Raw genomic sequence first — 14,477 nt, forward strand, 5'->3', positions numbered from 1 at the left:
GCCTGATGAACTATGGAATGAGGTTCATGACACTGTACAGGAGACAGGGATCAAGACCATTCCCACGGAAAAGAAATGTAAAAAAGCAAAATGGCTGTCTGGGGAGGCCTTACAAATAGCTGTGAAAAGAAGGGAAGTGAAAAGAAAAGGAGAAAAGGAAAGATATAAACATCTGAATGCAGAGTTCCAAAGAATAGCAAGAAGAGATAAGAAAGCCTTCTTCAGTGATCAATGCAAAGAAATAGAGGAAAACAACAGAATGGGAAAGACTAGGGATCTCTTTAAGAAAATCAGAGATACAAAGGAACATTTCATGCAAAGATGGGCTTGATAAAGGACAGAAATGGTATGGACCTAACAGAAGCAGAAGATATTAAAAAGAGATGGCAAGAATACACAGAAGAACCGTACAAAAAAGATCTTCACGACCCAGATAATCACAATGGTGTGATCACTGACCTAGAGCCAGACATCCTGGAATATGAAGTCAAGTGGGCCTTAGAAAGCATCACTACGAACAAAGCTAGTGGAGGTGATGGAATTCCAGTTGAGCTATTCCAAATCCTGAAAGATGATGCTGTGAAAGTGCTGCACTCAATATGCCAGCAAATTTGGAAAACTCAGCAGTGGCCACAGGACTGGAAAAGGTCAGTTTTCATTCCAATCCCAAAGAAAGGCAATGCCAAAGAATGCTCAAACTACCGCACAATTGCACTCATCTCACAATGAGCTAGTAAAGTAATGCTCAAAATTCTCCAAGCCAGGCTTCAACAGTACGTGAACCGTGAACTTCCTGATGTTCAAGCTGGTTTTAGAAAAGGCAGAGGAACCAGAGATCAAATTGCCAACATCCGCTGGATCATAGAAAAAGCAAGAGAGTTCCAGAAAAACATTTCTGCTTTATTGACTATGCCAAAGCCTTTGACTGTGTGGATCACAGTAAACTGTGGAAAATTCTGAAAGAGATGGGAATACCAGAACACTTGATCTGCCTCTTGAGAAATTTGTATGCAGGTCAGGAAGCAACAGTTAGGACTGGACATGGAACAATAGACTGGTTCCAAATAGGAAAAGGAGTTCATCAAGGCTGTATATTGTCACCCTGTTTATTTAACTTATATGCAGAGTACATCATGAGAAACACTGGACTGGAAGAAACACAAGCTGGAATCAAGATTGCCGGGAGAAATATCAATAACCTCAGATATGCAGATGACACAACCCTTACGGCAGAAAGTGAAGAGGAACTCAAAAGCCTCTTGATGAAAGTGAAAGAGAAGAGTGAAAAAGTTGGCTTAAAGCTCAACATTCAGAAAGCGAAGATCATGGGATCCAGTCCCACCACTTCATGGGAAATAGATGGGGAAACGGTGGAAACAGTGTCAGACTTTATTTTTGGGGGCTCCAAAATCACTACAGATGGTGACTGCAGCCATGAAATTAAAAGACGCTTACTCCTTGGAACGAAAGTTATGACCAACCTAGATGGCATATTCAAAAGCAGAGACATTACTTTGCCAACAAAAGTTCGTTTAGTCAAGGCTATGGTTTTTCCTGTGGTCATGTATGGATGTGAGAGTTGGACTGTGAAGAAGGCTGAGCGCCGAAGAATTGATGCTTTTGAACTGTGGTGATGGAGAAGACTCTTGAGAGTCCCTTGGACTACAAGGAGATCCAACCAGTCCATTCTGAAGGAGACCAGCCCTGGGATTTCTTTGGAAGGAATGATGCTAAAGCTGAAACTCCAGTACTTTGGCCACCTCATGTGAAGAGTTGACTCATTGGAAAAGAACTTGATGCTGGGAGGGATTGGGGGCAGGAGGAGAAGGGGACGACAGAGGATGAGATGGCTGGATGGCATCACTGACTCGATGGATGTGAGTCTGGGTGAACTCCGGGAGTTGGTGATGGACAGGGAGGCCTGGCGTGCTGTGATTCATGGGGTCGCAAAGAGTCGGACACGACTGAGTGACTGATCTGATCTGAACCCCTACTTCATATATTGATATATAGAAAGTTGTGAATTTTAAAAAACAATAGTCTGAAGATATGAATACTTTCTAAAAGTATTTGCATAAATACTGCTCTTTAATTACCCTAGTAGGATGCCATTTCTTTTACTTTTTTAAAAGAAAGAAAAAGCAATAGGGCTTTCAGAAAAGAAACCACATGTAATCTAAACTAAAACATAAATTAGAATTTTCATAGGCAAACTTTTATGTACCTAACATTTTTCAAACCGAATATCGCCTTTCAGTTGCAAAAGTGTTCTCCATCAGGCTCTAAACTAAAATAGAATCAGTTGAGCCTTCCAAAGCTCCAAGCAAAACTAGCACTTTGGAACTTCCTCATAATTATGTACAAAAGATTATAAATGATTTGATATAGTTTCTTTAGAGGTTATTGTCTTTATAAAAAGTAAAATATTTGCTTGACACAAGTATTTAAACCAAATTAAGATAATTCTGGGAACTGATATTTTTCAAAAGCCAACTGACTATTTTTACCTATTTCTTTAGAACCATTATTAACACTGAAAAGTAAATTAGAATAAATCATCTCTATAGATGTCATGACTTCTGTAATATTGTTTTTATGTGTCCACAAATTTTTATATTAATATTTCTAGTAATAAATTTAAATGGAAAGAGTAGAGTGATGGTATACTTTATCCCAACAGGGTTCACATTTTAAATTATGTAGGCCACTTGATTTGCAGGACCAAAGAAAATAACACCTACGTTAAAGCTATTACCTTGTCCTTGTTCTGGTGAAAGAAACTTCATTTTCTTAGACTATGGGTTCAGATAGAAAGAAGGAAGGAAGGGAATGAGGGAGGGAAGAAGTAAGAGAGGAGGAAAGGAAAGGAGAGGAAAGACATACTAGTGATTAGAAAAGATGCAAGTTCTTACCAAATGGTTTTCACAAAGATTAAGAAAGCTTTTCAAATTTGCTGGAATTAAGCATTCACTCACTCACTGAGTTTATGAATAATCTCAAAAGGAACAACTCCTTGAGGTAAAAGAGTAGAATTCAATATTGCATAAAGATATATTAAAGTAGTACCTCAAAAGAAACGCTGGGCTGGATGAAGCACAAGCTGGAATCAAGATTGCTGGGAGAAATATCAATAACCTCAGATATGCAGATGACACCACCCTTATGGCAGAAAGTGAAGAACTAAAGAGCCTCTTGATGAAAGTGAAAGAGAAGACTGAAAAAGTTGACTTAAAACTCAACATTCAGAAAACTAAGATCATGGCATCCGGTCCCATCACTTCATGGCAAATAGATGGAGAAACAGTGGAAACAGTGACAGACTTTATTTTTGGAGGCTCAAAATCACTGCAGATGGTTACTGCAACCATGAAATTAAAAGACGCTTGCTCCTTGGAAGAAAAGTTATGACCAACGTAGACAGCATATTAAAAAGCAGAGACATTACTTTGCCAACAAAGGTCTGTCTAGTCAAAGCTATGGTTTTTCCAGTAGTCAGGTATGGATGTGAGAGTTGGACTACAAAGAAAGCTGAGAGCCAAAGAACTGATGCTTTTGAACTGTGGTGTTGGAGAAGACTCTTGAGAGTCCCTTGGGCTGTAAGAAGATCCAACCAGTCAATCCTAAAGGAAATCAGTCCTGAATATTCTTTGGAAGGACTGATGCTGAAGCTGAAACTCCAGTACTTTGGCTACCTGATGGGAAGAACTGACTTATATGAAAAGACCCTGATGCTGGGAAAGATTGAAGGCAGGAGGAGAAGGGGATGACAGAGGATGAGATGGTTGGATGGCATCACCAAATTAATGGACATGAATTTGAGTAAACTCTGGGAGTTGGGGATGGACAGGGAGGCCTGGTGTGCTGCAGGCCATGGGCTTGCAAAGAATCGGACATGACTGAGTGACTGAACTGAACTGAACTAATATTAGAGTAAATAAATAAAGATAAATATAGAATGGTAGAGTAGAAATGGAAGAAATAAAATTTAGAGACCCAATATGTGAACAAAAACAGCTTGAAAGAGCTCCAGAATCAAGTTACCCAAAGGACAACGAACTATACAAACACTAGAAATAAAGCACTACTACTAAGATTAGAACGATGGTATCGATCCAGTTTGTGAGGTCATCAGCCTTTACTTGAGCACAGAATTTAATCCACGTGATGGAATCCAATTTGAGAATTTCAGGAATGTAAAGAGAAAGGGTGGGAATTAAAAGTTGGAGACTATCATACAGTAGTAGAAAGAACTCAGAATTTGGAATAAAGAATCTGGGTTTAATTAATCCCAGCTCTTCAATTTATCATCTGTGTGCCCTTGAACAAATCCCTTCACATCTTTCAACCTCAGTTACCCCCCACCCGAAAATGGGGAAAATAATATTTAGGAGGGGAAAAACACAGGCAGAAAGATAAGAACTGCTATTCAATGTGATAATATATGGCAAAGCCTTTTGTAAACTCTAAAACCCAAATACAAGGCATATATATATATATATATATATTTAAAGCAACACACACACTCTCAACAGCCCCAGCTAACTCGTCATCAATTGTCAACATTTATGTGCATCCTTATGCTCAGGATCCTGCTTCATTAATTGAGTATATAGAAAGGCAGAGGATACACCCCTCTCCTCTAGTTTATAATCAAAACTCAAGATGAGATAAGGCACATTATAAAAAATAAAGACAGAGAAAAAAGATAAGTAAATAAATAGCAGAGGGAAGACAATGCAGGCCATATGTTCAATAAAAGGCATGAATACAAGTCACAGGTGGGTAGGATGACTGTGGATTAGGGAAGTCTAAGAGGACTTCAGAAGAAAGGCTGGGCTTCAGCGGGCCCTTATGTAAGCAGAAAGGAGGAAGGAAAGCATTGCAGGCAGGAGGCATGGTGTAAGCAAAGGCCCTGAGATTGCCAATGGTTTTATGAGGAGGAAGCGGAGTGAACATAACACCAGGAGATAAGGTTGGAAAGGTGGTGTGTTGTAAAGCATGACACTCAGCCAGTGCGCCCCACTGGAGCTACATAGGTTGGGCTTAGCCAGGCCCGGTCTGATTGGTTGGTACACGAGCCATCCTCATTATTAAATACCATCACCCTGGGGGTAGGCTGTGTAGGCACAGAGGCCAGAGCAACCTCAAGGCAGGGAATGCCAAGTGAAGGAGTTCAGATCTTATCTTCTCAACATTAGGGAGCCAGTGATGGGATCATAACATATGACTAGTTAGAGTGAGGCTGATCCAGCGGTGAGGTGGATGGGGGAGAGAGATCATAGAGGGGAAAATTAGTCAGGGGCCGGTATGGTAGATCATGGTGAAGGCATGATGCTCTAGGAGAAGGTGGGGGCAATAGGACTAGAACAGAGGCTGAAAATGGGCAATAATCATCTAGCAAAAGGGCCTGTCCTTTCTGCAAGCTCATGGCCTTGCAGAGTGCAATAAAAACAAACAGTAGAAACATTGTCAGGCGTGTAAAGGTAAAATGGAAGACCTAAGCATTTTGGGGAAAAAACAATATCAAAGACTGGAAGCATCTTTCAAGCTCTCTCTTGCAATCTCTGCCTTTTGAAGGTTTAGAATTAGGGGTTCATAAAAGTTGCCAACTGCCGTACATTTGCTGAACCTGCCTTGCCCACTTTGTCATTTCATTACTCCAAGAAGCCCCTAAGCATTATTGTTGTTGTTTTGGTTACAATTTCTGTTAATAAAAGCTTGCTATTTTGTTGACTGACTCTGAAAACTGCTATTTTACATTTGTTACACATGTGGGAGAAGTATGGAAAAGGAGCAAGAATTGGCCAAGAATAGATGTGAGAAGAGATGGGAGAAAAATTACTTCTGTAAACTGGTTTGAAGGATTTTTCCCCAAAAGCTTTGAAAACGTAGGACTGTCACTTGGGGAAAAGTTAGTGATTCCATAGAGCAGATTTTTCTAAAGCAGAAAGAGGCGAGGCCTTTGTCTTTTCAACAGTGGTTTTCAATCCTGTCATTCAGTACCTAGGAGCAGGGCACAAAAACAACGAAGAGTCCCTAACCAGGATGTGTTTAGAATACAATGGAATAGAATAAATAGAATAATTCATTGATTCAAAATGTTTGAAAGTCACTTCCTAATAAATATTTTTTTCTCAAAGTAAAGGAAAAGCTTTCAAAATCAGTTGACAAAAAACAGAATTATATTATAAAAGAAGAAAACACAAAAACATTTATATATATATATATATAGAAACTTTCTTTACTTCCCAACAGGTCTCTCCCCCTAGCTCCTACACTGAGTCTCAACCTCATCTTCCAACCTCTTAAATATTCTCTGAAGACTTTTCCTTCCTCTCTATACAACCACCTATTAGTAAAGGCAGGCTATAGCACAATTATTGTCTTCATGCATATAACTCTTAAATATGGCATTCATCCAGTGTTGCCCTGGTAAACATTTAACAACCAGTTTTCCAAGGTAGGGGGAAATCCCTTATTTGTATTTGCCACTTTTTGTGGGGCAAATACTCTAACCAGAGCCAATTTCAAGCTGCTTACATGACTTAACTGAACACAAAATTGGAAAGAGATGTACATTCACATACATTACATAGCATTTCCGTGATGCAGATATAATAAAGGTAAATAACCTCAAGAGCATACCCAACAGTGAAATGAGGTAAAACAATTAGGAAATGATGAGTTTTGAATATTTATTACCTTTTAAAATCTATTTAATTGTAGGCTTATATAATCCAGGGTTTGATAATGTCTCTAACAGCAGGCTCCCAGTTTCCTCCCAGCATACCACTGTCCCAGCTCAACCTCTCTCCTTCAGGCACAGATACCACACACCTGCTCAACAGTCCTACCCGGATCTCTTCCATAAGAAACCACAAACTTAACATACTGAAATCTAAACTCACTTTCCTCTTTGAATCTCCTTAGTGCACACTTCTCTTCCCCTCTTGACTTCCCTATTTCTATTAATGGTGCCTCCAATAGCCATCCAATCAGTTGCTAAGTCTCGAAGGTTCTGCCTCTCGATGTTCTTCAAATCCACCCCCCTTCTTTCCATTCCAAATAGGGTTAGTGTCCTAATCCAACCGAATTACTGGCCTCTCCCCCTACTCTTTCTTCTCTCTCCAATCTATCTGTGATACTGTTAGGTTAATCTTCCAAATGCACCTCTCCGATAATGTAGATCTTCCATTCAAAACACATACATTCTGATCTGGCCTTCAGAGCTCTCCTTGATCCAGGAAATCTGGCCAACTCCTTATTTCCTGTGCTTGGAATGCATCTTGTGGTTCACAATCGTGGGCTTTTGCTCACACCTTTACATTCCTCTGGAATATCCTTATTTAATCACACACAAAAACCCCTCACACCTTTTATTCAGTCCTCAGTTCAAATGACGATGAAAATATGCAGGTTGGTTGTCATGGGAATACATATATAAGTTTATGAGAATCTAGAGGCTGAAAACAAACAGGAAATGCCAAACCCAGGAATCATTTAACAATACAAATTTTCTGGTGGCCATCCTTTAGGAAGGCTCTATGAAACATATTACATTAAGCACTTGCCCCATTGTTATTACTAAAAGGTTTGTTGTGAACCAACATGAGATTTATCTCAAACCTATGGATTTCAATTATACATGCTACAGCTGTCATTCATTAGCTGAAATGATCAAGAATTGTCTGTACTTTACCATTTGGTGTTTACTGTAATTATTTCCCTCTTAATGCTCTGAACCAAATTGGGTTGAGGGGGTGGGAGAAGGTGGGTGGTTAGAGACATTGGGCCCCTGGGGCCTGGTCTGTCACAACCCTTGATAATCCTCATTCATCTTTGGGATACTGTTCACAAGTACTAAAGATCTACCACGTGCCCGGAGTTTCTCAGAAGTCAGAGCAAAAATGCTAGAATATACATCTTTCTTCTGTCAGCCCTTCTCCAGCGTTTAGCATAAAATAAAATGCTTTAAGGGTTGGCTTTCTGGAGGTAGAGAATCATAATGATTATCAGAAAGCAGTCAAGAGATTCCTTTTCTTGCAAGTTGCAAATATGAGGCTGAAGTTTAATAGCAAAGGAAGAAAGAATAGGATGCCACAGCCCAGCAGTCACTGGCACCAACGTTTCCATGGACCGAAGTCGTCTAAGGTTTTCGAGAGTCTTGATTTCTTAGCCCAGGAGAGGTGAAAGAGAATGAGATAGAGGAAGGCCATGAGAGGCAATGGGCTGGGGGCTGGGGCGGGGGTGCTGGGGGAAAAGTGTTTCAAACCAGCCTGCCTTCGCTCTAATATTGAAATTGTCAATGACTGGTCCAGAAGACAGCTTCCATGAAAACAAAAAACAAACAAAAAAACCCTTTGGATGCTTGTTTAAAATGCAGCTTCCTGGGCCCTGTCTCAAACTTACTGAATCATCTTGTCTCAGGAGGGATGGCCTGGGACAGTGCATTTTTCATGGGTACACACAGTGATTCGGATTCTAAAGACTGAGGATCACTGGATTAGTATTGGCCAGCTATGGTCTGTAGACTGGATATGGCCTTCAGGCTAAAAATGGTTTCTACATTTTTGAAGAGTTGTTAAAAAAACAAAACAGGAAAGTAGAAGAATAAGCAACACAACCAACAAAGTCTAAAACATTTATTATCTGGCCCTTTACAGAAAAGTTTGCTGACCCCTGTGTTCTTATTGTTTAGTCACTAAGTTCTGTCTGACTCCGCAACCCCATGGACTGTAGCCCACCACGCTCCTCTGTCCATAGGATTCTCCAGGCAAGAATATTGGAGTGGGTGGCCATGCCCTCTTCCAGGGGATCTTCCCTACTCAGGGATTGAACCCACTCCTGCTACATGGGTAGGCGAATTCTTAAGCCACCAAGGAAGCTCTACCCTTCTTTAGTACATTGCAAAAAAAGTCTGCATCTGAATTTTTAGCTCTCACCCAGGCCTGCCACACTAAAACCACTGATGCAGCACAACTTAAGAAAAACAAAGACTTTGATACTAATGAAATACGCTCTCATCTAAAAATGCATTTGTAATAATTATAAGTGAAGGAAGGAAATGTACAAATATAATTATAGTAAAAATTCTGCAATGTCTTTGAAAATATATTTTCATCCATACAAGAACTTATAACTCCATTTGAGTCCATCCTTTTATATACTTATCAGGTGGCAATATATCCCAAATTAGCCTAGTAAAATCATCATGTGTATACTTTTTGTCAGACTATACTTGTCCCCATACATATTTTTGTCACACATATGAGGGAAAAAATGTAAACTTCAAGATGTCTGGGAAATGAAAATATTAAAAATTCTCAAAACAACATTTAGGAAAATGATGCACAAAGGGAATAAAGGAAATAAAACTGAATTTGGTGTTTTCCTACTTAGGAGGAGTTAAAGAATCACAGAGCACTTCCATCTCCTAAGAATCTTGGAAAAGAGACTATGAGCTGACTTCCAGAAGGGTTCACATACTCTTTACTGTGCCAAAGAGCATTTGGGAATCATGCCAGTTAAATTCATGAAGTAATCCCAAAGACAGATGCAATTACTTTAAGAGTGGTATTTAGAAGTTTGTTCTAGATTTTTTTAATTGTTTATTTTTGATATGGAGAAAGAAATTTATTATAGAATCTAGAAATGAATATTGTCTTCAAAAATATATTAACTTGTCTTTCAAGATTGTGACCTGAAGTATCTCACAATAATGTTGTTTCAGTGGTTTTTTTTTCCCCCTCATGGAGAAAGGAATGCTAAAATCTAACTAGAAACTAATACTTTTTGATAAGGTTTTAAACTATATTACAATGTTAAGAAACAATGTGTAAACTACCAGATAAAGTCTTGAAACCAAGCATGCTCACCATTTAACAAAATTATGACTCATATCAGTAAGAAAATGCTTTTTTAGTGAAAAAAAATGCTTTCTGAGCTAAGTTTGAACTGCCAGGGCACACGGGACACCCACAAAACCCAGTCAGCAGAAGTCTCAAACTCCTATAAGATTAAAGGAAAAATAAATTAGTGTGTACAGAGAATGAGAAAAAAAAAAAAAAAAAGTCCCCAATGGTACAAGTGTATAAACGGAAGTAAAACTAAAACTCCCCTAAAATCCCCCAATCATTGATCCTTATAAATTCAGCATTTATCTTCTCCCTTTAATTGTTTGGGAGCCTCTAGTTAAGTGAACACTAGTCTTTTCGTGATTTTTATCTGGTAAAACAAGAGTCCTAAACTACCCTAAACGCGGGTGCCAATCTCCGTATCACAAACTGTTGAACTTTTAAAACCATGCAAGCGCACGTGGGGCTTCCTGAGTTCTGCTGGGGGCTGCTGGGCTGTTTGGAACCCTGTGGATTTTGCAGGTGTGGAGTTCAGGGCGCGCGCAGCATTCTGCATGGACAGAGGTGTGTGGTGGGCACCGCCTGGGCCGGGCAGGGTGGGTGGGGCCGGGCGTGTGCCCGGGTGAGACTGAAGGCATGTGACAATGCGAAGGTGGCGTGTCGGCTCCAGGATCTGGGTGGAGAGTGAAAACTCCGCTGGGGTGCCCCATGTGTGAGCGGTGATAGCTCCAACCCCACTCGTACGTAAGTGTCTCTTGTTATCAAGTTAGAGATGTTCTTTAAAAACAGAGCAGAACAACAAAAACAAACTCAAAGCAGCTAGCCAAATATCCTATGTAAACGTATGCTCCCATCCCCTACTACCGACTCCCCAACCCAACTCTCCCCCATCTCCAGGGAGCTGAGTTTTACCCCCTGCCTAAATCCAATCTCGAATGCGGGAGTTCCCCTCCCCCCACGCCCCCGTTCCTTGACGCCCCCGCGACAATCAGGCAGAGCCTGGAGAGCTCATTTCTGGGGCCCTGGGGCAAGCCGAGTGGGGCGACGATAGTGCGGCCACCAAGAAGGGGAGGCAGCATCAGTGGGACGCGGCGCGAGCCCGCGCAGCCGGTACCAGGGAGCGGGGTTTGCTCAGGAAAAGGCGCCGCCGCGGCCCCCGGTCGCCCCTCCCTGGCCCCGGGCTCTCCGCCCGCGCGCCGCCCCGGCCTCGCAGCGCGCCAGGAGCCACACAGCGGCGCGAGAGTCGGAGGGGAGCCGCGGCCCCGCGGGCCAGGCAACCCGGAGGGCGGCAGCCAAGGCGACCGCGGAGGCGGCGGACAGGGCGCGTGCGCACTGCAGGGGCGCCAGATTTGGCGGGAGGGGGAGTGTCCAAAGCTCTTTGTTTGATGGCATCTCTGTTTACAGAGTTTACACTTTAATATCAACCTGTTTCCTCCTCCTCCTTCTCCTCCTCCTCCGAGACCTCCTCCTCCTCCTCCTCCTCTTTCTCCTGAGAAACTTCGCCCCGGCGGTGCGGAGCGCCACTGCGCAGCCGGGGAGGGACGCAGGCGGGCAGCGGGAGGCGCAGCCCCGTGCGGTTCCCGCGGCTCCCAGCGGAGCCCGGCGCCCGCCGCGCCATGGCCCGAAGACCCCGGCACAGGTAATGGGGATCCCCGGTGGGCGGCCGTGGGCGGGGGCGCGCTGGGCTCCAGGAGCTTGGGAGCAGGTGGGAATTCGTTCCCGGATCTTCTGCGGGGCTGTCATACTGCGAGGACCCGGAGCCCCTGCCTCGGCAGCAGAAGCCACTCGAGGGACGGAGAATGAAGAGTCGGTGCTGGAAATCCATTAGGACGCTGGGAAGCACGCCCTGAGGCTCATTTTGCAAGTTGCACAGGGTACCTTCTCTCTAGGGGGAAAATAGCAGCACGCTCCAGCCAGGGGCAGAGCGGTGCCCACCAGCCCCGGGGAGCCCACTACGTTCCTGGCTTGATGCCGCGGGTGTCGGCGAGCGAGTCGCAGCGTAATTGCTGGATGCATTGCGATATGTTTGGACTTGGAAGTGCAGAGCTAATGGCTGATATAGGGGAAATGCCGAACTGTTTAGTGGCTGCAGGTAGTTCATTTAAATTTCATTCATTCTTTATGGAGGCGAAGAAGAGTGTCAGCTGACAGGCTGCTGGAAAGAAGCTTGTAGGGGAGGAAAGGGTCTCTACCTTTGCAGATTGTTTTAAGCTCTGGTTTTGAATGTTCGAATCCATATTCTCTGGGAGGCTTTTATTTCTAAAGCAAACATTGTACATCCACCCCCACGCGCCCGCGCCGCACATGTCAAGTGCACTTGGGGAGGCTCGCCGGGTGTCGGGAGTGAAGTGCTGTTACATTTTGGCGGATCGGAGGGAAACGGGGAGCGGAGAGGGGAGAGACTGGTCCGAACTGTCACTTGCTGGAGCTCCTGCTTCGACCAGTCTGTGGACTTCCCGGACTGGACGCGGAGGCGCTCCCATTGAGTGGCCGGGTGCGGGGGCTAGTTCGGCCGCCGCCACGGTTGCAGCTCAACGGCAAGGGACGAAGGCGGGCGGCACCCAACGCCGCTGCCGCGCAACAGGGACGCAATCCCCGCGGGCGCTTCCCGTGTGCAGGAGGCCCCGGCGCGGCGCGCGCACGTGGACGCGGCCAAGGTCGCCGCTCCTCCTGGCGCCCTGCTCGCGCAGCCTTCGGTCGCCCCGGGCGGAGAAGGGGACGCGGGGACAGACCTTGGCCGAGACGTGCTGGGGGAAAAAGTCCCTGGAGGCAAAGCAAACCCACGCTTTTTTCCTCGGGTTGTTTGATTTTCTTTTACTTATTCGTTTTTGCATCGGAGGTCGCCTATCCTCTCGCAGAGCTAGGAAGTTGCAAAGAGCGTGGGTGTGGGCCCTGCAGCAGCACCCTCGGCCGGGCCTGGCCGGGCCGGGGAGCGGCGCCCAGACAAGGCCAGGTACTGGAGAAAAAAAGGGAGACGACTTGGGGCTGTCGCTGGTTCCCTCTGCCTCTCCCGGGTCTGGGCGCGCGGGGCGAGGGTGTTGCCTCTTGAGTGGTTTCACCTTCGCCTTTGGGACTTAACTGTAGAGCAGCCGGGGCGATCTTTTTTTTTTTTTTTTCGGGAGCAGAAACTAGGAGGAAGAGGAGGAGGAGGAGGGAGCTGGGAAGCGGTGCTGGGAGGAGGCGCGGAGGCAGGCTCCGCGCGCCGCGATCTTGACCGTCCCCGCGGGGCGGGGCTGCGCAGGTTCCCGGCGGCTCCCAGGTAGCGGCGAGGGGAGGTGGCCGGGACGGGCGGGAGCCTTGAACCTGCCTCAGGGGGAAGAGAAACCCGGCTGTGGGCTCGAAGCCGTTTCTTGCAAGGCGAGCATCGACTCGGCAGGGATTATTAACCAGGTCAGCGAAATGAGTCTGAACCCTTTTTCTAGAATCACAGTAGCGGCCACAAGGCACTTCCTCCCGCTCCCCTCCCTTTTTCCCAACCCCCAACACTTTTTTTTCTTTTTCGTTTCTTTGCACGGTTTGTTTCCTTGACAGAATGTAACATTCATAGTCGTACTCTTGTAACCACACCAGGTCTAGCAGGTGGGGAGCCGGGGTGCATCAAGCTTGAAATCAGCCTTTGAAAGTCTTCTGACTGTTGGGTCTGAGATCTTGTCAGAGCAGATAAAGGAAAAGTTATTTCAGGTCCTTAGTAGAAATTAATCATCCTACTTAGACGACCGGGACTGTTCAGAGCGAGGAAATCGCATGCAAAGCTCAAAGGCAACACCCGTGCCTCGCGTGCTAATGGACCCTGGAGCTGATAGTTTGACCAGCCCTGGGCTAGTAGCCCTGCTCCCCTCTTCAGTGGCCTCTTCAGGACCTGCGGAAGTCACACACCAAGTTTCCCCCAAGACTTTGCTTGTGCACATCTCTGATTTTGCACGTTTCTGCTTAATTTTTAGACTCAACGAAAGATCTGGAATTATCCTTTATTAGCACTGCAAAGTACCTTAGAAGTAGAATCCAAGCCCTTCTGTATAGGCGAGGAACTGAGGTCTTGAGAGAGGGGAAGTGATTTGTCCAAGTCACGCAGCTAGGTTGAGGCAAAACTAGGATTGGCACCTTTACCTCCAGAAGCCTAGTCCTATTTAGTGTCTATGCGCTCTCCCCTGATGTAGGCTGCCCCCTATGGGCGGCCGAATTTGTTGCTTATTCCTGAGTGTTCAGCTGTTGCCAAGACAGTGGTGTCGGATTACTGGTTTGGAACGAGTAGTTCTCAGTTCTGAAAACGTGATCTCCAGATCTATCGAGACCCCCAAAGTTAAATTCAGCTGAACCTGTGACTCCACTTGCAGATGACTCAGGCTTTCTTGGAATCCCGGATATTTCACAAGGGTGCCACTTCATCTGGGGGGCTTTCCAAGGAGTTCTCTATGAACCTTTCAAAATTCCTGGGATTATAATAACATTTTTTTCACCTTATGATGCTTGTGTTTTTTATTAAAGGAAAGCTACTGTAATTATTAATCAGAAGTTGTTTAGAACCCTTTGTTGATAGTGTGAAATGGGATCAGGCTCTCCTTTAAAAGGATAGCCCTTAAGTGAAAGATGGTTATAGATTATAAATATAGTTCAGTGGTCTTT

General features: G+C 44.6%; 1 protein-coding gene across 4 annotated transcripts in view; it reads left to right on the forward strand.

The window, feature by feature from the left end:
* The first annotated feature begins 11,241 nt into the window (after positions 1-11,241).
* Positions 11,242-14,477, forward strand: part of MYB (MYB proto-oncogene, transcription factor) — a 35,526-nt gene continuing 32,290 nt past the window's right edge. The window contains exon 1 of one of the 4 annotated variants that reach the window (XM_005899106.3): positions 11,242-11,493. In XM_005899106.3, the coding sequence (XP_005899168.1) occupies positions 11,471-11,493 (23 nt within the window). In that variant the 5' untranslated portion in view covers positions 11,242-11,470. Of the gene's footprint in view, positions 11,494-12,672; positions 12,808-13,099; positions 13,245-14,477 lie in introns of those variants that run through there. The other 3 variants (XM_005899109.3, XM_070376718.1, XM_070376717.1) reach the window with 3 other exon arrangements.

The sequence above is a fragment of the Bos mutus genome, chromosome 9, assembly GCF_027580195.1.
Source record: "Bos mutus isolate GX-2022 chromosome 9, NWIPB_WYAK_1.1, whole genome shotgun sequence".
Classification (NCBI taxonomy): Eukaryota; Metazoa; Chordata; class Mammalia; order Artiodactyla; family Bovidae; genus Bos; species Bos mutus.